Below are 22,881 nucleotides of genomic sequence, written 5' to 3'. Positions count from 1 at the left end.
GGTACGCTTCAAACTCCGTGTCTTAATGGCGGAGCGAAGCGTCATGGTTGACAGAGAACATTTGGAATCAGGCATCACCGTTTAGTCGACAGATAACAGTACCCAACCCAGACGTTGGATGTTGGAAATCCATTAACGTGAATATATTTTAGATCCATTCAGAAATAATTAGATACTTCTAATTAAAGTTTCTTTGGCGTCACATCCAAAAGCTTATCGTTTTGGATTTCAGGTCCGGATCCGAATAAAACCCGATTCGATTCAGTTCTTTTCCTCCCGGTAGCTCATGATGTCGATTGACGGCATCACATGGCGCGGCGACCGAGTTGGTTGGGTGTGGCGGATGCGGACAGCGGCAGCCATCGATGCACACGTGCTTCCCTTCCCCACCGCCGCTTTTCTTCGTTTGCTCGCTGCTTCTCAGCCTCGGATTAAGACTAATTAATGCTGGCTGTGCCATACGCTCGAATTTAAAATGCTGCGTACCTTCGCTCCGCCATCGGTGGTGCGCTAAAGCCGAGGAGAACAGTATACTGGTGACAGCCGTAGCAGCCCATGAGGAGGAGGTGGGAGGCTGGTGTCATGGCAAGCCTGGATGCATGTCCGAGATGATCCTTGTCTTGGAGAAGAACGAAAGAGAGGCAGAGGCAGGGAAGAAAAAGCAGCAAAAAAAAAAAAAAAAGTGAGCACAGCTCAGGATCCTCTCCGTCACTTTCTTTGTAGGAAAGAAAGGATTCTGTAGTCGGTAGTTTACTGAGGCCAGGATCAGTTGTTGCTCCTCCTCTGTCACCCGAGCTTCTTCCTTTAAGTACACCACTGTTTCCTTTCCTGGGGAAGGCCACAGTCCTTGAGACTCTCTCTCTCTGTTGCTCTCCTGCTTTTTCTTTGGCTTCTGTTGCGTGATGTCCTCCTCTCTTCTTTCTTCCTCTTTATTCGTTCGATGAGCACCCTTGCAGAGCGTCGAGCGGAGTGAAATGGCTGAAAATTTCGAAAGAAGAACCCCCTCGGTCAGAGAAGTTGAACAGGTTTCTTGCTCTCTCTCTCTCTCTCTCTCTCTCTGTAGAAGCCATCTTCATTCTCTGGCAAGAAGCTGGATGTGGATTATACATTTGAAATGACATGAATGCTTTCTTTTTCGTCGATTATGGAACTCTAGTTTGATGTAATTTTCCCTCCGTCCTTCCCTCACACACACACAAAAACACACAAGGGAAAAGAGGAGAGAGTTCGTGGAGATTTAATTTGGTGTGGATTTGCAGAACTCTTGAAGAGGGCATAAAAAGTTTTACTACACGTATTGAAACATCATCTTCTTTGTGTTTCCCTCTGAGTGTGATCCAAATGACCTACCTATCATCTTTTTTAGTTTTTAAGCAGTCCTTTTCATATCTTAAATGAATGGAACTTATGTTATCCATGTACTTGTGTATCCTCTTGTGATGGTCTGTCATTTATCTGTTGTTGTGATGTATGTATACACAAATTTCATTGTGTCCAAAATAAATTTCCTTCTTTTTCTGAAGCTTTTCAGACAACTAATTTCAACAAAATAATTAATTTTTTGGTCATCTAGGAATTCGGTTTGAAGCCTGAACACTGCAATCTCCTAATTCTTAGACCCTTCTGATGCAAATGACTTTACTGTTTCTTCTTGCGTTTAGATGCGCAAATTTGTGAAATGAGCTTTTTCCCCCTCGTTTTCTTGCAAAGGCCATTACAGCTTTGAAGAAGGGTGCACATCTTCTGAAATGTGGAAGGAGAGGGAAGCCCAAATTCTGCCCTTTCAGGGTATCAACAGTATGTGTTTCAGGGCTGAACATTTGTGTTTCTTTCCCAACTTTCTTCTTATTGATGCTCTGTTACGCGTCGGAAAGCATTGCGTCGAGTAATGTTTCTGCAACTCATCTGTTTGAGCTATTTGGTTTGCAGGATGAGAAAATCTTAATCTGGTACTCGGGGGAGAAGGAAAAACACTTGAACTTGGATGCTGTTTCCAAAGTCATCTCTGGCCAGCAGACTGTATGTATTATTGAATCAACAGTTTGATCGGCGGTCGTCATTGGTCCACTAATCGTAGTAGTAATTCCTGACTTAATTTGAACCAAACAATTATGCAGGTAAATTTCCTGCGTCAGAATCAGGCAGATAAAAAGAATCAGTCCTTCTCACTTGTATATGAAAATGGTCAACGTTCGCTTGACTTGGTACTCACCCTCACTTGGTTCATTCAGTAAAGTTGTCTCTTAGTGAATAATGAAGTTGCCACCTCTTTGTGAACTGATCCTCTTATGCTCTTCTACATTGAACTGCTTTTCTGACTTGCTTGTGTGATATGTTTTGTCTTAGATATGCAAAGACAAAGAACAAGCTGAATCTTGGCGTCTGGGTTTGACGGCCTTGGTATCAGCTTCTCATCAACCAAGAATTTTGGCTAACATAAGAAGTAGCAGATGGGCACACACTTGCGCCAACAGCCCTGTTGGCTACATTGCAACGAATCATAAACTGGGGCTTCTCCAAGGTTCAGCTAAATTAGCAAAGGTTGAAAACTAGACTCCTTATGAATTCCATCTGCTTCTGCCTTGAACACGCAATCTCTTGAGCTAACCATTTCGTTGGATTTCTCTTCAAAGACAACCAGTAAAATCTCTATGAGTTACTTTATTTGGTCTCATTTATATTTTAATTGACAAACCACCATGTGTAATTTTTCTCTTGAAGGTGCGCAGTTTATACGGTACTCCTGCTCGATCTCTGCTAGATAAGCATTTATCAGATAGAATGATGAACACGTCTGATGAATTTTACTCTCCAAGACAAAGAACCTTATCAGATATACAATCTTATTTGGACAAAATACTACCTCGCCTGCCCCATGTGGTCTCTTATGGTGAGAAGGAAAAGAAAGACTCTAATTTGAGTAAAGGACAGAGAATGTTTCCAATTTCTAAGCTCAGCTCATCCGAACATGAATCTCCTAAGATATATGTCAATGACGGTTTAAAGGATGCCTTCATGTGGGGAAAAGGAGTAGGAGGTGTTGATTTTTCACTTCCCAAGCTATTGGATTCAACTAGAGCGCTCGATGTGAGGAGCGTGTCCTGTGGGGAGAAGCATGCTGCTTTAGTTACTAAACAGGGTGAAGTCTTCTGTTGGGGCTTGGAAAATGGTGGAAGATTGGGTCATAAGGTCAATATGGATGCACCTTATCCTAAACTTGTCGAGTCTCTTACCTGTATCTCTGTACAAAGAGTTGCTTGTGGGGCACAGTGCACCTTTGCTATTGCAAATTCTGGTGAAGTTTATGTCTGGGGTGACAGCAACCATGGCCTTGATCTTTCCGGTGATGGCCACCAAACCCAGTGGTTTCCCCATAGAATATCTGGTCCTTTAGACGGTGTATTTATATCGAGGATCGCATGCGGTGAATGGCACACAGCAATAGTGTCTTCTTCTGGGCAGTTATTCACCTGTGGGGATGGAACATTTGGTGTTCTTGGTCATGGGGATGTACAAAGTATCTCTCAGCCAAAAGAAGTCGAGTCCTTGAAAGGGCTTAGAGTAAAATCAGTCGCGTGTGGACCATGGCATACTGCTGCTGTTGTTGAAATCGTAGTTGGTCATGTCAAAAGCAATTCTCCAGGTGGTAAGCTATTCACTTGGGGCGACAACGATAAAGGGAGGCTTGGTCATGTAGATAAGGACAGGAAGCTTGCACCAACTTGCGTTGCTTCACTCGTGGATTGTGATTTTGTTCAAGTGTCCTGCGGAACTACGTTAACTGCTGCACTTACAGTTACTGGTATAACTTTTACTATGGGAAGTTCAGCAAATGGGCAGTTAGGAAATCCTCATGCGGAGGATGTTTCGATAGCTAGAGTTGAAGGGTTGCTTAAAAGTGAGTTTGTCAAGGAGATATCTGCAGGTTCTTTTCATGTGGCAGTGTTGACGACAAAGGGAAAAGTGTATACTTGGGGGAGGGGTGGAAATGGACAACTTGGATTAGGTGATAATAAAGACAGAAGCTCCCCAACTCTGGTGGAGTCCTTGGAAGATAGACATGTCGAAAGTGTAGCCTGCGGTTCCAACTTCACAATTGTCACTTGTTTGCATAAATTTATCTCAAGCAAGGACCAGTTAATCTGCACAGGTTGCAGAATGGTTTTTGGCTTTGCTAGGAAGAAGCATAATTGCTACAATTGTGGTTTTATGTTTTGCCATCCCTGTAGCAGCAACAAGGTCATGAATGCAGCTCTGGCACCAAATAAATGCAAGAAGTATCGTGTTTGCAATACGTGCTTCACTCAGCTGCAAAAAATTTCAGATCCTAGAATAAACATGGAAATCTCAACTCCTAGACCATTACTGCTAACAACTGAGGGATATTCTGATCTAAGGTTAAAGAGGGAACATTCATTCATCACTGAAGGAAAAACATTTTATCGTAAATTATCAGCTGTTGAGGAAACTAAATTAGCAGAAGCAGATGCAGAATCTGTGCGTGAAGAAAAGCAGAATCAACATTCAGGTTCACCAGTCATAGCAAATCAAAGGTGGGGACACGTGCCATGCCCCCAACAGTTCATTGAACATGGTAGAGAGAACTCCTTGAAAGTGGTTCCTATTTCAGGACAAGAGTTTTCTGATCCTTTTCATGTTCATGCACGGAATTCTCCACCGGAGAGGAAATTTAAACTATCCAAAGCTAGCAGCTTGAGAAAAGATCTAGACAATGTGGATAAGATAGTGAGAGAAGAACTACTGCGACTTCAAACTGAGGTACATTTTCCTATTTTAGAAGTTATAACTGCAGATCTTCTGTGAAAGAGAACCATACAATCTATCTTAATGTCACATCACGTTTGGGTTTGATATAATTGAAACTAAGCTTTCTTCTTAGCTGGATAATATTGTCTTTTCATTTATTCATTGGGAATTTTAGTCGGCGGTTCTTTTGTTTCAGTCCTTACATGTTTCTGACATTCTCTTTTCCTTTTCTGTCGAATGACTGGCTACATGTGGAATAATAAAAACAATATTTAAAAGAATTACTAAGGATGATATTTTTATAAGCATAATCGAACTCCCTGAAATGTCTAATTGTGCATTCATGCTTGATGAGAGCTGTAATATCTAAAATCCAGTTTCTAGTGCTATAATAACGGGCAGCATTAGTTTTCAAATATTTCACACCTTTTGCCATTAAACAGAAATAGGTTATAAAGGACATTAATTCTGGCAACAAAGAAAATTTATTACGTGAACATATATTTGTGTTCATATTGATGATGTTATTACTTCAGGAAATGGAAATTTAGTTTTTACTTCATTTGCAGCCTATCTTCAGTCCCCTACCAAAATATTTTGAGATTGCTTTTGTACATTTTGCATTTGGTTATTTATATATTAGCTGCATTTTTAATTTATCTGTAAGGACTGCGTATCACCTTTCCCTTGAGGAAAGAATGATCGTGCTTACCTTGTAATTTTCTTTGTATTAGGCTAAATCCCTGACTCAAAAATGCCAAAGTAAAAGTCGGAAACTCCAACAGTGTAAACGTAAAATTGAGGAAACCTGGTTGCTGGCAAAGGATGAAGCTGAAAAGTGCAAAGCTGCAAATGCTGTAATAAAGATTCTAACCGCTCAGGTATGGGTACAACCACAATTTGTTACTAGGTCTTTTTGCTTACTACAAACATGTTTCTTTAGTCTGTCATCTTCGGTAGAAGGTTAGAGTGGTTAACACCGAAATGTGCATTTATGCTTCCTGAAGGTAGACCAATATAACCTAGTGTCTCATGCAAACACAGTACTCATCCTGTATTAACTTTCAGATCCATCTCATACGTGTTTTAGAATTCTACAGAAACACACCTCTTATCTGCAAATACAGTCAGTCCATTACAAGGGCTACAGCCTGTTTTAAATTCACAAAAAATGGACAGCAAATCATCTTGTATAGTTATGCTTGAATGAGACTGAGCTACTGTTAATTGTCTTGAGAAATTGATTTAGTAGATCTTTGTGTTTATGTGATTGAGCAGCTTGTAAGTAGTGAATCATGATTAGTCCAAAAGAAAGTGATCCACTGTGACTTTTACAATGCCCATTTAGTTCTATTTCTTTTTATCCGAAGAATATCTGAAATGAGTTTACTTTGGATCAGATAAATGCTTTGACAGAGAAGCTTTCAACAAGGAGGCAAGTAAGTAATATTGGATCCACTGTTGATGCCAACAGCACATGTTGCCCTGCCCAGACAAAGTTTTTGAGGCCTGAAGGTGAAAAGTCGGTCTTTGCATTCCATCACCAGTGTCCAGATGTACATACAAGCATCAAGGACCAGACTTCCACAAGCTCATACTGTGATGCAACCGTAGCTGCAACAGATGCAAAAAACTGTCGAACCAAGGAATCAAAGGATGAACGGGTGGAGCAAGTTGAAGTTGGTGTATATGTTACCTTCATTACTTTGCCAAGTGGCCAGAAGGGCCTCAATCGCGTAAGGTTTAGGTAAGTCCTTTTCCCGAAGTCTTCTTATCATGTATGCTTATGGTTACATACACAACACACATAATTTATGTAATATATGGCTAAATCTGTACTTCCACGCAGATGTTGTATCTAAGTTTTCTGCATACCTTTTACAGTATACATGTTATTCTTCACATATTACATATTATATAAGTTGCAGATATTTGGTGAGCTATAGTTTGTTTGGAGCAAATAATGAGCCATCTTGTTGTCTTGTTTACAGCCGGAAACATTTTAGTGAGAAGGAAGCTGAGATATGGTGGGAGGAGAATCAGAGGAGAGTATATTCAAAATACAACATCAAGAGTTTTGTGACACCATCTACTGGTAAAATAGACCATTAAATTATATGAAGTCAAGATGTGGCTGGAGGGGAACCGAAGAAAAGCAAATTTGAAGTACAAGATTGTGTAGATAGTTACAGCATCAACAAACAAAATGGATCCAGTTCTGCAGCATCTGCATGTCATGCCATAAACATTCTTGATAGTTATGCAGATGGCTTCAAGAACAGAGTGGCAGCTGAAAGAAAGTAAAAGCTTTGAAGGATGAAATGTCAGGATTTCCTATATTGGGAGGTTGAAAATGCTTCAGAAAAAAAAAAAAAGAAGAAGATTTGACATGCTTTCCTGTAGGAAACAGCCTTGCTTATCAGAAGATTTGGAGCAGTCAGATAATGTCTTTTTTGTTTATGCATCTATGGATGTCAAAATTAGAGACGACGAACAGTCTCCTAAATTGTAAAAATAGCTTCAAATTAGGTTATATGTCAAAGTCCTTCCTCTTGAACATTAGAGATATTTTTTGTGTGGCCACAGGCACATGGAAATTGTAATTGAAATGCAGATTACTTGAAAATATTGTTGTGATGTATCAGTGGATTAGTCTATTATGAACTGTTTCATGAAGACAAAGATTGAGCCAGTTTCAGTTGGTTCTCTACACATCCTTCATCAACTCGGCTTGCTTTGAATCAGGGTTGAACTAACTATACTAAAGAGTATATTTAAAGGCATGACAAGGATCCAAAGCTATGACAAGAAAGACAACTTGGGAATCAGATTCATGTTCTTATGCGGTAAGAATTCTTTTTAGCTCTGTAGATTGCTGTCAGGATCCGACTAGAAGGTATTGCCAGATTAGATCAGACCAATAACAGGTGAAGGTTTATTAAGAACATGAGCCAAAAACGATCTAGTAATTGCCGCAAATCACTATTCTTTTCTCTGTGATTACTTGTACGATAAAAGTGGAATCTTGAGACGTTTGATGATGGAGATTTAGACTTAAGACCCGACTGAAGGATTCTACTGTATCCGTGCGGCACCTCCTCAGGATTCCACAGGAAGATGAACGCTAACCAGTATGCCAAATGCCAGTTGCAGGCGGTCAAGTCTTTCTGGGTGCTCTTCGGTGTCGTTTCCAAGCATTGAGAATTGACATGCTACGACTCTCTTAATTATCGTGTATCCAACGATGACTGACACAAGAACCTTCCCAAAGTCTTATCTCTTGCATGCAGGTTCTTATGGCACTGAGCTCTTGATCGAACCTGATGATTACAATCATATCTAAGCAGGTTCGATTGGAGCATATTAATCTTTAGGAAAATACTAGTATTGACTCTCACTATATGCTATGTTTATATTATACATGTGTGTATATATATCGTAGACCTGACTTTGCTGGCGTAGACTCCACCAAGTCTACGCCATATGTGTGTAAGCGTGTTGACTGAAAGATGTCTTATCTTCAGGAAAGAAAAGTCATGGATCTGACTTTGCAAGTCTTCCATCTCTTGTCTAAATTTTGCCATTGTTGACCTCAAACAGGGAATCATGATATGCACTATGTTCAGATAACACCTCATTTTCACTGTATTTTCATTTTTGATTCAGAATCCTTAATTTTCTTTCAAGCCATCCAACAGAGTCTTATTAGAAAGATGAAACAAGTGCAACAAAGATAGCTCCAGAATGAATTGCCAGAGAAGAGAACAGAACAGAACATAAAGCCTCACATTTATGGCAAAATCTAGAAAAAGGTCCTTTCAAGAACATCAAGAACACACAAACACACACACAAATTCGACCATACTATAGCTCAAACGTCACCTCCATGTTCACTTCGTAATGTCTTTTTTGTTTATGCATCTATGGATGTCAAAATTAGAGACGACGAACAGTCTCCTAAATTGTAAAAATAGCTTCAAATTAGGTTATATGTCAAAGTCTTTCCTCTTGAACATTGGAGATAATTTTTTGTGTGGCCACAGGCACATGGAAATTGTAATTGAAATGCAGATTACTTGAAAATATTGTTGTGATGTATCAGTGGATTAGTCTATTATGAACTGTTTCATGAAGACAAAGATTGAGCCAGTTTCAGTTGGTTCTCAACACATCCTTCATCAACTCGGCTTGCTTTGAATCAGGGTTAAACTAACTATACTAAAGAGTATATTTAAAGGCATGAAAAGGATCCAAAGCTATGACAAGAAAGACAACTTGGGAATCAGATTCATGTTCTTATGCGGTATGAAGGTTTATTAAGAATCTTGTTTACAAGTTCAAAATCCGAAAAACATTTACCAAGAGTTTTTAAACCATTGACGACATCCGTAAAACGGGTGTACATGTCAACAATGGTTTCGCTCGACTTCATTCGAAAAAGCTTGAAATCATGTATTAAAAAATTAATTTTTAAAATTTTAACATTGCTAGTCCCTTCATGTGTTATTTCAAGAGTGCACCAAATATCGAAAGTCGTTTTGCAAGTAGAAACACGATTAAACTCATTTCTATCTAAGGCACAAAATAAGACATTCATAGCCTTTGCATTTAGAGAAAACGTCTTCTTTTCCAAATCATTCCAATGATTCATTGGAAGAGAAGATATTTTAAAACCAAATTCGACTATATACCATAAATCAAGATTCAATGAAAGTAAGAAAACTCTCATTCGAGTTTTTCAAAAAGTATAGTCCGTCCTATTAAAAAAGGAAGGACAAAAGAGAGAGTGAACATCTTGAAAGCCGAAAAGAGTCATTTCTCCTAGGTGTTAATCCAAATGAGAAATCACGAGGTTTTGATACCAATTATTAGGATCGGGATCGACACTAAGAGGTGGGGTGAATTAGTGCAGTAGTAAAATAACGTCGGTTTAAAAACTTCTGTCGCAAATCACTATTCTTTTCTCTCTGTGATTACTTGTACGATAAAAGTGGAATCTTAAGACGTTTGATGATGGAGATTTAGACTTAAGACCCGACTGAAGGATTCTACTGTATCCGTGCGGCACCTCCTCAGGATTCCACAGGAAGATGAACGCTAACCAGTATGCCAAATGCCAGTTGCAGGCGGTCAAGTCTTTCTGGGTTCTTCGGTGTCGTTTCCAAGCATTGAGAATTGACATGCTACGACTCTCTTAATTATCGTGTATCCATCGATGACTGACACAAGAACTGTCCCAAAGTCTATCTCTTGCATGCAGGTTCTTATGGTACTGAGCTCTTGATCGAACCTGATGATTACAATCATATCTAAGCAGGTTCGAATGGAGCATATTAATCTTTAGGAAAATACTAGTATTGACTCTCACTATATGCTATGTTTATATTATACATGTGTGTATATATATCGTAGACCTGACTTTGCTGGCGTAGACTCCACCAAGTCTACGCCATATGTGTGTAAGCGTGTTGACTGAAAGATGTCTTATCTTCAGGAAAGAAAAGTCATGGATCTGACTATGCAAGTCTTCCATCTCTTGTCTAAATTTTGCCATTGTTGACCTCAAACAGGGAATCATGATATGCACTATGTTCAGATAACACCTCATTTTCACTGTATTTTCATTTTTGATTCAGAATCCTTAATTTTCTTTCAAACCATCCAACAGAGTCTTATTAGAAAGATGAAACAAGTGCAACAAAGATAGCTCCAGAATGAATTGCCAGAGAAGAGAACAGAACAGAACATAAAGTCTCACATTTATGGCAAAATCTAGAAAAAGGTCCTTTCAAGAACATCAAGAACACACAAACACACACACAAATTCGACCATACTATAGCTCAAACGTCACCTCCATGTTCACTTCGTAAGACTCATCGGATCCCCCAAAGGAATCCTCCGGCACCGAACTTGATTCATCGTAACCTCCATCTTGAGTCATCATCCAATCTGATCCATCGTCGCAGCCATCTTGATTCCAGTGATAGCCGGAGCTGCTACCACCGACGTCGCCGTCTTCTTCACCAGTTGTGTCGGGTATGTCGCCTTCGTCGTTATGATGTTCAACGCTTTCAGTGCCTTCACCGTTGTGATGTTCTTCGCTTTTGGTGCCTTCGCCGTTCTGCTGTTCTCTGCTTCCAGTACCTTCACCGTTTTGCTGTTCCACGCTATTGTTAGATCCCTGAGTCGCCTGGTTCATCTGTGGCGGCTGCGTCCACAGTGGCCGCGGTGGCTGCAGTAGTCCTGGTGGCAGCAGTGGCCGCAGTGGCTGCAGTAGTCCCGGCAGCAGTGGCCGCAGTGGCTGCAGTAGTCCCGGAGGCAACAGTGACAGCGGTGGAGCCAGTTGCTGTGGCGCAAATGGCCTCTGAAAACCCTGTTGCTGCGATGTCGGTAGCCGCGGGCCCTGTTGCTGCGACGTACGTGGCCTTCGCGCTGCCTGTTGCTGTGGCGTAGATGGTCTCGGCGAGGCCTGCTGCAGTGGCGCAGATGGCCTCGGCGAAGCCTGCTGCTGCCGTGGCGTAGGTGTTCGCGCAGGAGCCTGTTGCTGTGGTTTTGGTGTTCGCGCTGGAGCCTGTTGCTGTGTCGTCGGAGTTCGCGCCAGAGGCTGCAAAGTCCCACCCGTCGCACACCCGATATGGGCATCGAATTCGCAGGCCGCGCAGCGGTAGAGCCAGTGGTTCAAGCCCGCGTCCCCACAGATATCACACGAGAACCCCTTGTCCTCGTAAGGAGGAGAGAAGATGAGGTTGAGAGGGTGAGGGTGCGTGCGATGGTTGATGGTGAGCGGCTTGGCGGCGCACTGACAGTGCAACCGGAAGCCACAGGGATCGCAGTAAAACGTGAAGCCGCTGCTGCTGCGGCCGCACGCGTCGCAGTTGGAAGGGCCGTCTTTGGAAGGGGGCGTGGCGAAGAGGTTGACGGAGTGCGGATGCGCGGGATGGCGGATGCGCCGCGGCATCTTGGCGCAGGAGACGTCCAAGACGTAGTTGCATGCCTTGCAAGAGTAGACACATCCGGCGGCCGGAGAGGCGCAACCAGCGCAGATCGTCGGGGTCAGCGCCTGCTCCAGAGACGTGAGCTCGAGAGGATGGGGATGGCAGAAATGGCTGATCCATGGATCGTCGCCCGAAGGGTGGGGATGAGTCGAATGGTTGGTCCTTGGAGCATTGCCGGCGTTGCCCAGCCTCCCCATCGTCTCCTCTGCCTTCTGTGGAGACCTTGTTCTTTGGTATCCATCATATGAGGGAATGGGATGCAGATGAAGTCAACCATGGGAACTGGTTTGACAAAGATGTACAACTCAATCTGCTACGTGGGCGCACGCTGATTTCCGTAATTTCCGGAACTGCGGCTGCGGCTTGGGTTGGCAGACGTTGACTTTTTCTTCGTTGAAGGTGGTGCACGTCGATGGTTGCTTTCCCTTTCCTTCTACGTTCATTGTTGCGTATGCAAGGATAAATAACTAGTAAAATAACCATGGTTTAGCGTATCGAGTAGAAAATGATCGGTATATTATATATCTCAGAGGCTCTTCAGCTTAATTTGAATGAGGAAGAGAATCCGAACCATCAATTGAAGGTCACAAGACGAGAAAAATGCGATGTCTAAGCGGAGGCTAAATTGTTCATGCATCAGCCTATCCACAACCACCTAACTTTGACTTGGCAGAGTCGTTTACTGCCGGACGCAGCTCTGTACCCCATCTAAAATCTTGTCTTTAGATTCTGTTTCCATCCATATAAGACAGTTCGACTCCGCAAAGCTTAGTTGACTTTGACTCTACGGAGTCGTCGTGTAAAGCTTGCATGAATTGGTTTTCTGAAATCCCAACCTGTTTCTGACGTAAAACCCTTAGTTGACTTATTGTATTTTTTAATACAATAGTTTGATATCATCCACCACAGTTCTCATGGATTAAGTAACAGAGAGGTATCTACAAATCATATAATATGATCTGATCCTGATCTGCTCATGACTTGCAGCTTGTAGTCCAACCAATATAGCAAACCCCTCCGCTTGTATCGACGACGACGCCGTCTTGTTGCCCGTAGAGCTCACAGACGACCAGTATAGGCATCAAATGAGCCATCTTAATCTAGTATAGATACTTCCCGGCAAACATTGTATACATCTGCATCGACTCAATTAAGAGTTCCCTCAGAAGAAATCTGAAATTGATCATTGGTAGTAGCTACCATCTTTCTCCAAATAGAGATAGACAGCTTTCGTCCGCCGCCCCAGTGACTCCCCTTCCGCTGATACGTATAGCTTCATCTTGAGAGTCTTCGTGTACTTCTTCGCTAGCTACCAATTACTTTCAATTTTTGATAGAATTCCGCTAAATCTCTCAATCAATTGGTTTCGGTTCATAAATGGTCTTCTTTTCCTTCCGTGATAAGGAGATGGTTCCCAGGATTCAGTGCCAGTGTGAGACCACAAGAGAAAAGAACGATAAGAGGAAGGAAAGAAAAATGAACGGTGAGGATCATACTTGTTATCAAGAACTCATGGGCCCCACGGCTCATGTCAGCTCATCAAGAACTTGCGGGCCCCGTTCGTCATCCGATAACCGCCTCAAATGCACCTCCTACCGGTCGTGCGGAATCCCATCCCCGCTTTGCTCCCCCGGCGGAAATCCACCGATATGGCCGTCGGAGGAGCTGCCGCCGCGCGGCTCGCGCTCCTTGCGCCGCCCTTCTCCGGCCGCTCCACGCTGCTGCAGCCGTCGACGTGTCGTGTCCTCATGCCAAGAGTCCAGAAGCCGAGGCGGCGGCGGCGGACATCCCTCCGTCCCATCTCGTCCTCTTTGGTGGAAGAAGGGCAGCAGCTCTGCTTCAGCGATCCCGAGGCCGCACTCGTCGAAGCCCTGCTCGGGATCCAGGGGAGAGGCCGCGCCGCATCTTCTAGGCAACTGCAGGCACCGTTCTTTCCTTTGATTCGACACATTCTCCGCCTTTTCTTGGAACATCCTTCTTCAGAATCGTCTGCAGTCTTTTGGGAATGCGTGTTAGGCGATTCTTGAATTGAACTCCTTGCAGGACGTCGAGCTCGCGGTGGAAACCCTTGAGAATCTGGGAGGCGTGCCGGATCCTGTGAGTGCCCTTTTAGGTTTCTTGAGAATCTTTTACCTCTCTGATGTTCTTTTTGGTTTCGTGATACTCCTATGTCATGCAATCGCTGGTTTCATTGTGGCAACAAGATCCCCTGTTAGGTATATCGAGAATATTTTATTTCTTGATTTCTTTTTGGTTTCGTGCTACTTCTATGTCATGCGATCGTTGATTTCCTTGCGGCAACAAGTTCCCCTGTTAGGTTCTTGAAAAATTTTCTCTCTGATGTTCGTGTTGGTTTCTTGTTACTTCCATGTCATGCAATCGCTGATTTCCTTGTGGCAACAAGATCCCCTGTTGGGTTTCTTGAAACTCTTTTACCGCTCTATGTTCCTTTTGGTTTCGTGCTACTTCTATGCCATGCAATCGCTGATTTCCTTGCGGCAACAAGACGTATCGTTCTCATGCGTGCATCTTTGTTAGGCCTCAAGAAATCAGCAGTATTAGATTAAGTGCTATAAACCCTTGTGCTATCCTCAAGAATGTGTGGATTTAGCCACAGGAACAAGATGTGAATGTGTGTCAGAATCTATGCATCAAGGAGACTAAAAGAAGAAGAACATGCAGAGAAAAATTAATTGATTACACGTGATAAATAAGCATTCATGATGTTAAAAATATAAATCCCCAAGCCCAGTGATCCAGAAAGATTCATTTCTCTCAATATATTAAATTTATTATGAAAGAATTTAACAAGTGTTTGAGACATGTCTAAGATATACATTGTCAGTTTGGACTAAAGCTTAATATGTTGCTGAATTTATACAGTTCAATCTTTTGCAGACAAGCTCCAGTTTGATTGAAGGTCGCTGGCAACTAATTTTTACTACGAGACCTGGGACAGCATCCCCAATTCAAGTGAGATGACATTACCATGCACTATTAATCCTCTTTAAGATAATTTTTGGCCTGTCCTATTTATGTAGTTGCTTTTGCTAAAGCATGAAATTGAAGCCAAAGAATGGGAAGCTTGTTGTTGGCCTGTCCTATTTATCTGTCTGATAGCTCTCCTATATATATATATATATATATATATATATATATATATATATATATATATATCCAATTTTAGTCAGCTGTTACGAAGCACATTTTAGGGAATTGAAAACCTGACCTTTCAGTTTGTTTTGAGTCACAATAGTACCACTTATAAAACTCATAAAACTTAAACTGAGAAACTAACTGATGACTGGGACTTGCAAGAAATGTGGACTCATGGTGATTAAATGGAACGTTGCTTTGGTATGTAGAGAATTTTTTTGCCCATGGTAGTTCTTTTTAATGTATTAATATGCACTGATTACTTTGGAAACAAAATGGTTGTCAAGTGTGTATAAGTTCTGGAGCTGCCAGGATAATGTCATAACAGAAGACAAAAATAATTATGCATTTATATGTGGTTTTGGATGCTGTAGGGGTAGTTAATTGCTTGACTAGTAAATGGAAGCTGGCTTGATCAAAAGTGAGAGGTTACATAATTCTGACGTATCAATCTTGATGTAATAAGCTGTCAAATCAATAGCATCTTGTCAACTATTTAGATCATGTTAGCAACTTTCTGCAATTTTAAGATGATTATGCCATTAATTTGTGGCAGTACCTGCCAATCTTGCAAACTGGACTCCTATTGACAAGTTTGAATCCTTAAAAAAGTGCTTGTTTGCAAAGAGTTATAACTTTTCAAGTAGAAATCAGTTCCTCAATCTTGCAGTTATCTAGCATTCATGACACATGATAAAGATTCATTGCTCCTTCTAACATTAGAAATGTCATCTATTCTTTCCTCTGGATGGGAAGACATTCTAGTCTCAATTAGTTACTGATTTAATTAAGACTACATTTAGAAGGAGGATTGATAAAAAAGTGCTTATCAGGGAAAAACAAATTCACATTAGCAATTCACTGTTTGTTTTCTAATTGGAAATATATGAACAAAGACCAAAAATCAATCAGTATAGCAATTTCTCTTACTGTTTGAGATTATATTATTGTAAAAATAACTATTTCTCTTACCAGCCTAGTAATCCTTTATTTTAATCACCAAACGGATTTCGATATTTAAGCTTAGAAAGACATTGTTCTTGTATTTAGAAGACCATCTACCTCAGTAATTTAAGCTTTTTTTATTCCTGCAAATTAGTTGAGAAACTATGTTGTGTTCAGGGTCTTCTGTTACTTACTGAAATTATAATATCTCTTCTAAGGATCAATATTTTTTACAGAGAACCTTTGTTGGGGTAGATTTTTTCAAGATCTTTCAGGAGGTTTACCTTAGAACAGATGATCCAAGGGTATCTAACATTGTAAAATTTTCGGATGCTGTTGGTGAGCTAAAAGTAGAGGTATGATCATTTTATTTCTTCTATAACAGAAGCACATTCATCCACATACCTTTTTCAGTTTGAAATTTAATTCTGGAAATCTGATTTCCACAAATTATTTAAGTACCTGCTTCTGTCTGCACCATCTAAATTAGTAACTTTTTTATGTTATTTGTATATCTAAATGAAATGCTCTCTCACCAGTGCAATTTCATTGATGATATTTTCCATGCTCACACAAGTCACTTGGCAACCTGTCGTGAAAGAAATTTCACAGTATATTTGCTCCACTTACATGGAAAGTATATTGTTACTGAATGCAATTTTGATAATTTTCAATTGGGTCAAATTGATGTCGTTGAGAAATGCTTGTAGTCCAAGAGATAATGTTTCCAGAAATTACACAAACTCTGATAAAATTTTAGAGGTAAGCTGGTGCAACACTGGATGTTTGAATTATTTAAGGATTAAGTAATGGATTTTTACTGGAAAGACAATTTATAAGAGAATATGCAGTTCGATGAGCAAAGCTATATAATTTAATCTGTGCAAATTACTCTTGTACATATTGCAAAAAACATCATATTCTATGCTCTCTAAAGTAGTTTCAGATAGTGCAGTATACCAACCTTACCAGTCCGATATTCTACTGATAATTGATATATTGCTGTACATATCGCTGCATATCAAATAATTTTTAAAGTATTCTTCTTACCAATATATCAAGGTGTGCCATAACATATTTGTTGGTACATACCTGCGCAATAAAATTCTTTAGCTACCAATACCGATATATAAAAATTTAGAGTTAATGCTTGCAGAAACTCTAATAATAAGAGGTGAATTAATGAGGAATATTGCTATGTTGAGGTTTTGACTTGGGTATCTCTTGAATCATAATTGCACTTGGTGTGAGATCCCAGAAAAGATATTCATTGGTGAATTATTTATTTAAATTTTATATTATTCTGGGGGGAAAAATCTCAACTCTACCATGAACATTTTATGGATGGATGATATTCATTAACAAGATAATATTTCGAGTCAAGCGAACATTTAATTTACATATGAAGGTAAGTTATGTGCATCCTATAACATTGTCAATTTTTGTCCTCGTTTAACTCTACCATAAAGGTACCACTGTATCCAGTTTCTATTGCTAGTCATGATATTGTCATCACATCCATATTAACTTTTAAAATAATTGGTTTAAGGCATCGAGCCTTATGAAACTTGTTTCCAATAATCTTATTCTCTTTATGTTGTAACAACCTTGATTAAGGTCACATACTAGGTGACTCTTATATTAGAAAACTTGCAAGATTCTAAAAATATGAGGTTGATATTGTACTATTATCTATACAACTCAGAATATTCATAGTTCTTAGCAATCTACATAAACATTTCTCTGTTATCTACTCTCACTGTGATTCTACACAGGAGACCATTGCTTGCCATTGTTCCCTCCGACTGCTTTTAAGCCATGATATTGTCATCACATCCATATTAGCATTTAAAATAATTGGTTCAAGGGATCTAGCCTTATGAAATTTGTTTCCAATAATCTTATTCTCTTTATGTTGTGACAAGCTTGATTCAGGTTACATACTAGGCAACTCTTTACTTGAATTAGAAAACTTTGCAAGATTCTAAAAATATGAGGTTGATATTGTACTATTATCTATACAACTCAGAATATTTGTAGTTCTTAGCAATCTACATAAACATGTCTCTGTTATCTACTCCACTGTGATTCTACCACAGGAGACCATTGTTTGCCATTATTCCCTCCATCTGCTTTTTCGTCATGTTTGGGAACTTTCTTTTGTAATCTACTAAGTCAACATAATGATCCCACAAACTTGCATTGGATTATTATTTTTGGAGAACATCAAATGGTTTCACGTTTCAACTATTGTTGCAACAATCTTGAGCCTGAACCGAGAAGTGATAGCCAGAGGAGTGCCCATTGACATAGGAATATCTCTTTATGTATTTATTACTTGTTGCTGTCCCTGGCATTGCTTATCTGCCTATACTAAGCATGGGTCATACCTTCTTCTAATCAGCAACAAAAAAGCACTGGATATGTGATATTCTAGTTTTTTATTTTTGTGCTCATAGTCAACCACATTCCTATAAATTTATATGACAATTTTTTTCCATATGCAACCATTTCTTATTCATAAAGGGCATCTTTTATAACACTAGATTATAACTACTATGTCTAAATCACTTCATGAAACCATCCAGATTGATGATCCACATGTAAATAAACCTTTACAATATGCAATAATACACAGGCAGTAGCTATCCACTGTAAACAGTCTGGCATGGATTTATCACTAATGTTGTGCTCAGTTTCTCTTTTCCTTTTTTTTTTCTTGTTACATAACTATATTAACAAAAATGAGAAGTCTCGATCATATACTTTGGCTTCAGCTTTGTGGATCCTGTCACATCTTTTAGCTTGTAAAGCAGAAGTTTTTTATTATTAATCGTGTTCTTTCATCAACATGAATTGAAATACTTCTGCCGCCAATATTGAGTTGCATCTTTCTGTTGGCTTTGACGGTGACATTCAACTACCTAGGTTTTCTTTTTCTTTGGCTGACATTCATCATTCTGCTGAATTTACTCCTAGGCAGCAGCAACAATTAAAGATGGAAAAAGAATCCTTTTCCAGTTTGATCGTGCTGCATTCTCGCTTAAATTTTTACCTTTCAAGGTTCCATATCCTGTACCATTTAGGCTTCTCGGTGATGAAGCAAAGGGATGGTTGGATACAACATACTTGTCTCATACTGGGAACATACGTATTTCAAGAGGAAACAAGGTAATTTTTTATATGTAATGTGTATATCTTCACTCTCTCATATGTGCTTTCTTTAGTCTAATACAACACTTTCTTTTCTTGAATAAATCAAATACACTTGTGAAGTACTCAAATTTTAATCCTCTTTTAACAAATGTGGATATCTTCACTCTCTTACATGTATTCCTTCTGATAGAAAAGTTTTAGTCGTGCATTTTCTTCCCCGAAGAAACCAAATATCCTGAAATCTTCATTTTAATCCCTTTTAACTAATATATACTTTTCTTTCTCTCACATGTTCTTCCTTCTGTTAAAAAACTTTAAATTGTTCACTTTCTTTTCCTGGATAAACTGAATGCATTGGTGAAGTACTCAAATTTTAATCCTTTTTTAACTAAATATTTGAAAAAAAAAAAAAAAAACTGTAGCACAGGGAACGACATTTGTGCTGCAAAAGAAGATTGAACCAAGACAAAGGTTGCTGTCAGCAATATCTGTTGGAACAAGAGTTACGGAGGTCTGGGATATGAAAATTCATTCTGATGCTCTTGGTAACTTTCACAAAAAACTTTCCATTACTTAAAAATTAATTGCTTATTTCTTCTTATTAACAGATGATAGATGAACTTATCTCTTCAAATCAGGAGGAGGTTAAAGCAAATTCAGAAATACTGGAAGGCGAATGGCAATTACTGTGGGCTTCACAGGTTTTTAGATAAGGACTTATTTTGCCTTTTATTTGGTCAGTAAGAAGAAAGATGCATTTCAAGTTTGAAACATGAAATGCAGTTAGTAATATATGCTTGCTACTTTAAAGTACTTGCATTTCTGTATTATCAGAACAAGAACTTAGATTTTTCTTCTCCCATCATCTATTGTGAATATATTTCTTATTCTTGCTAGGAATGCAAGTAAGCGACCTAGTTGGTGGGCTTTGTTTCAAAAGAACACCCCTTCAAGCAGCTTTATCGAGTTATTCTCTTTTTTCATGTCCAGTATGAATGACCATGCAAGGGGCAGGGGGCAGTTTGTGATGGTCTAACTTGAATCAAGTGGCTAACAGATCTGATTGGGATAATAAAACTCAACAGGCACTTGTTTCTTCTTCTGTTATAACAGAAGCTTCCTCACTTATCATCTTAGCCTAGGCAGCATATAATTTTTTTTTATTTTTGACTAAAGTGAAAAGAGTATTAACCTGACCAATTTACCTTTTTAGACTACTCTCCACTACATTAAGTGCACTTGCAAAGCATTTGCTTATTTGTAGTTACAAATAAGCAAATGCAAATTTGTTGTTCTACTTCCACGTACCCTAATTCTGCATAATAGACTGAACCACAAGGCGAATAGCATATGCAAAATTGTCTCTTGTAGATGCATTGACTTTTAAAGTATCCTGCTTTTCTTTTGGTTCACATTCTTCAATGCATGACTTACCAAATCCTTTCGTTATACTTATAATTGATTTCTGATATTGTTCCTCCTCATCATACAGTCAGAAAATGAGAGCTGGTCGTCTGTTGTTGCCAGTGGTCTTAAAGGTTTGCAGGTCTGCGCTAACATAATATTTGAAAGTGTACCCTAAATACCAAAGATATCTTTTTTTTTCTTATAAATAGGGAAAAAAATGGTGTAGCTCTCTATTTTTATTAATTTATATGGTGCCTTTTCTAGATTATAAAGAAAGATGGAATGGTGGAGAATCAGATTAACCTGCTTCCTGGTTTAAGGATTTGTGCAAATGGCACTCTTAGGTGAGTTAAATGAAACTGATGTTTCCACAACTTGTCTTTCTCTGCGACAAACTGTTGGTAGCAATATGCTGAATTGCATTGCCAAGCATACATCCTCGACGACCAATTATAAGATTAAGCAACAACAACATGGGACTTTTAATTTAGAAGTCAAGTGAGAACAATGAAAATATATGAATTTTATGTGTTTTTTATATTTTACATCCCAGTATGTCTTTTCCTTTTTTTTTTTATAATTTTAGAAAATGGAAAGATGGATGACCTCCAAAGTTCATATCAAGGGTCACAGGCAATCAAAGCAATCAAAATAAAATTCATGATAAGAACACCAAAGAATTAAAAGGAAAAGGAGGAATTAAAATGGAGTGGAGCAAATGAAAATAATCAGAATTTTATTCATAAAAAATAGTCTCTATGCTTATAGAGACATAAGACTAGTCATATCCAGATTCCCTAGTGGTAAGAACCTCTTTGCCTAGTTGACTCTCTTCTGTAGTTTCTTTCAACATGATATGTCAATGATGAAGTTTGATTATCTTTTTCTTTATTTGGAGAATGTGTATTTATTCATAGCCATAATTAAAAGCATTTGTCCTGCATTTTGTGTGTGTGTGTGTGTGTTTTTTTTTAACCACTAAGCAATGGCCTGTACTTGAGAATTCCAAGGTATACTATGGTTATGCTTATGGATGCTACCTTTCACAGCGAAACATCTGAAAGCAACTTGTTCATGGTGCAAACGAATGATGGTGTTGTTAGCTTTGGCGCATTGAAACTTCCCTTAAAAATGGAAGTCATCTTTCACCTGGAGCTGCTGTAAGTAGAATACAAATTCCATGTCCTTAGGGTCATTTGTCTGTCGTTCATTTATTAATTATATGCTGTACATTTTCACGTACTTACACCTGCATATTATAAACATTAGATACATTTTCCAGGTATATTGACAACAAGATCAGAATCACTCGCAGCAACAAGGATATGACACTCGTCCACTTGCGCGTCACTAGACCATGTTGATGAGACACAAAGATTCATTTAAACTGTATTTATTGCTGTAGCTGATGAGCCAACTAGCATATAACTTTTTCATTTTGAAGTTGGGCAAAGCTGCTTGATTCAACTTGCATATCATTTCAAGTGAAGTTTGTACAAGGAAAGAAGACAATTAATTCCAAGAGATGCAAAGGAGAGTTAGTTTCATCTAAGCATCAGGTGCATACAGTCTTTTGTATCACTACTCACTCCAAGACGAAAGATTAGTTGCACAGAACTGCTGACGAAACCATTTGGTAGTCCTGCTGCACACCGTTGCCCTGACGAGCATTGCCACATGACTTAGGTCATTCAGGAGAGAAAATAGCAGCATCTCTCAAACCAAGCAAGAAATCAAGTGTTAGAATTGAATCCAGCACGGAGACAGAGATATCCAGCTACCTGCCCGAAGCCAGTTTCGAAAGTAAGATTTTTTTTTATACACTATCTAGTTAGTACATATAAGTGTTTCGAAGTAAAAGAAAAAGGGAGAAGAGGAGGGGGCCATGGAGGAAAAGAAGGTAGAAGGAGACAGATATCTCCAGCTATATTCCTACTGAAAACACATAAGTTCCTGTATTATAACCCTAAGATTCATTATTTAATCCAATATAAAAACATTGCAAAAAAAAAAAAAGTGTAAAATGCATGCATGTATCAACAAAGTACTTATTGGGTTTCTTTTATGGTTTGTACTTCGATCGACAAAGTCCTAATGGTCTGTCTTCAGCCAACACATTAATTTTCCTCGGAATAATTGCCACTCTCTTCTATCCCAAAGGTTTGCAAAAATGAAGGCACTTCCTCTCGTTTCAACTGAGATTAGCTCTGATATAGAAAGCGAGAAAAAAATCAGAGCGATGAGAGACCTTAGAGATTAAGATAAAATTATATTTGTTTAATATTCTTATGAAAAAAGTCATCATAAAGATAAATGTTAAATTCCCATTTAACATATTTTTTCATTTTATAATATACTCTTTTTATGGTGCATTTTCATACAAAATTAATTGAATTAAATTTAAAATTCCAATAAACAGCAATAAGCTAAAAGGTGAGAGTCCATTTGACTGGG

General features: G+C 39.1%; 3 protein-coding genes across 5 annotated transcripts; 2 read left to right on the top strand and 1 right to left on the bottom strand.

The window, feature by feature from the left end:
• Positions 1-513: 513 nt before the first annotated feature.
• Positions 514-7,349, top strand: LOC135610345 (PH, RCC1 and FYVE domains-containing protein 1-like). Of its 2 annotated transcripts, XM_065104746.1 has the most exons (9): positions 514-1,025; positions 1,711-1,797; positions 1,930-2,019; positions 2,118-2,204; positions 2,347-2,541; positions 2,722-4,779; positions 5,502-5,648; positions 6,168-6,514; positions 6,759-7,349. In XM_065104746.1, the coding sequence occupies exons 1-9, from the start codon at positions 975-977 to the stop codon at positions 6,877-6,879; spliced, it is 3,183 nt and encodes a 1,060-aa protein (XP_064960818.1). In that variant the 5' UTR covers positions 514-974; the 3' UTR covers positions 6,880-7,349. The 2 variants fall into 2 exon arrangements, with proteins under 2 accessions (XP_064960818.1, XP_064960819.1); XM_065104747.1 differs by lacking the exon at positions 1,711-1,797 and having other exon boundaries at positions 843-1,025; positions 6,759-7,026.
• A 3,063-nt stretch (positions 7,350-10,412) lies between these two features.
• Positions 10,413-12,005, bottom strand: LOC135609120 (uncharacterized). Its single transcript, XM_065102211.1, has one exon. The coding sequence runs from the start codon at positions 11,958-11,960 to the stop codon at positions 10,602-10,604; it is 1,359 nt and encodes a 452-aa protein (XP_064958283.1). The 5' UTR covers positions 11,961-12,005; the 3' UTR covers positions 10,413-10,601.
• Positions 12,006-13,329: 1,324 nt separating this feature from the next.
• Positions 13,330-21,979, top strand: LOC135610344 (probable plastid-lipid-associated protein 12, chloroplastic). Of its 2 annotated transcripts, XM_065104744.1 has the most exons (11): positions 13,330-13,685; positions 13,807-13,860; positions 14,662-14,736; positions 16,101-16,220; positions 18,844-19,035; positions 19,448-19,531; positions 19,629-19,721; positions 20,513-20,566; positions 20,692-20,771; positions 21,477-21,587; positions 21,710-21,979. In XM_065104744.1, exons 1-11 carry the CDS (start codon positions 13,347-13,349, stop codon positions 21,789-21,791), a joined length of 1,284 nt encoding a protein of 427 aa, XP_064960816.1. In that variant the 5' UTR covers positions 13,330-13,346; the 3' UTR covers positions 21,792-21,979. The 2 variants fall into 2 exon arrangements, with proteins under 2 accessions (XP_064960816.1, XP_064960817.1); XM_065104745.1 differs by lacking the exon at positions 19,448-19,531.
• The last annotated feature ends 902 nt before the right edge of the window (positions 21,980-22,881 follow it).

Source organism: Musa acuminata, chromosome BXJ2-4 (assembly GCF_036884655.1).
Source record: "Musa acuminata AAA Group cultivar baxijiao chromosome BXJ2-4, Cavendish_Baxijiao_AAA, whole genome shotgun sequence".
NCBI classification, from domain to species: Eukaryota; Viridiplantae; Streptophyta; class Magnoliopsida; order Zingiberales; family Musaceae; genus Musa; species Musa acuminata.
Note: the sequence above shows the minus strand (reverse complement) of the source record. Positions and strands in the feature narration are given on the sequence as shown.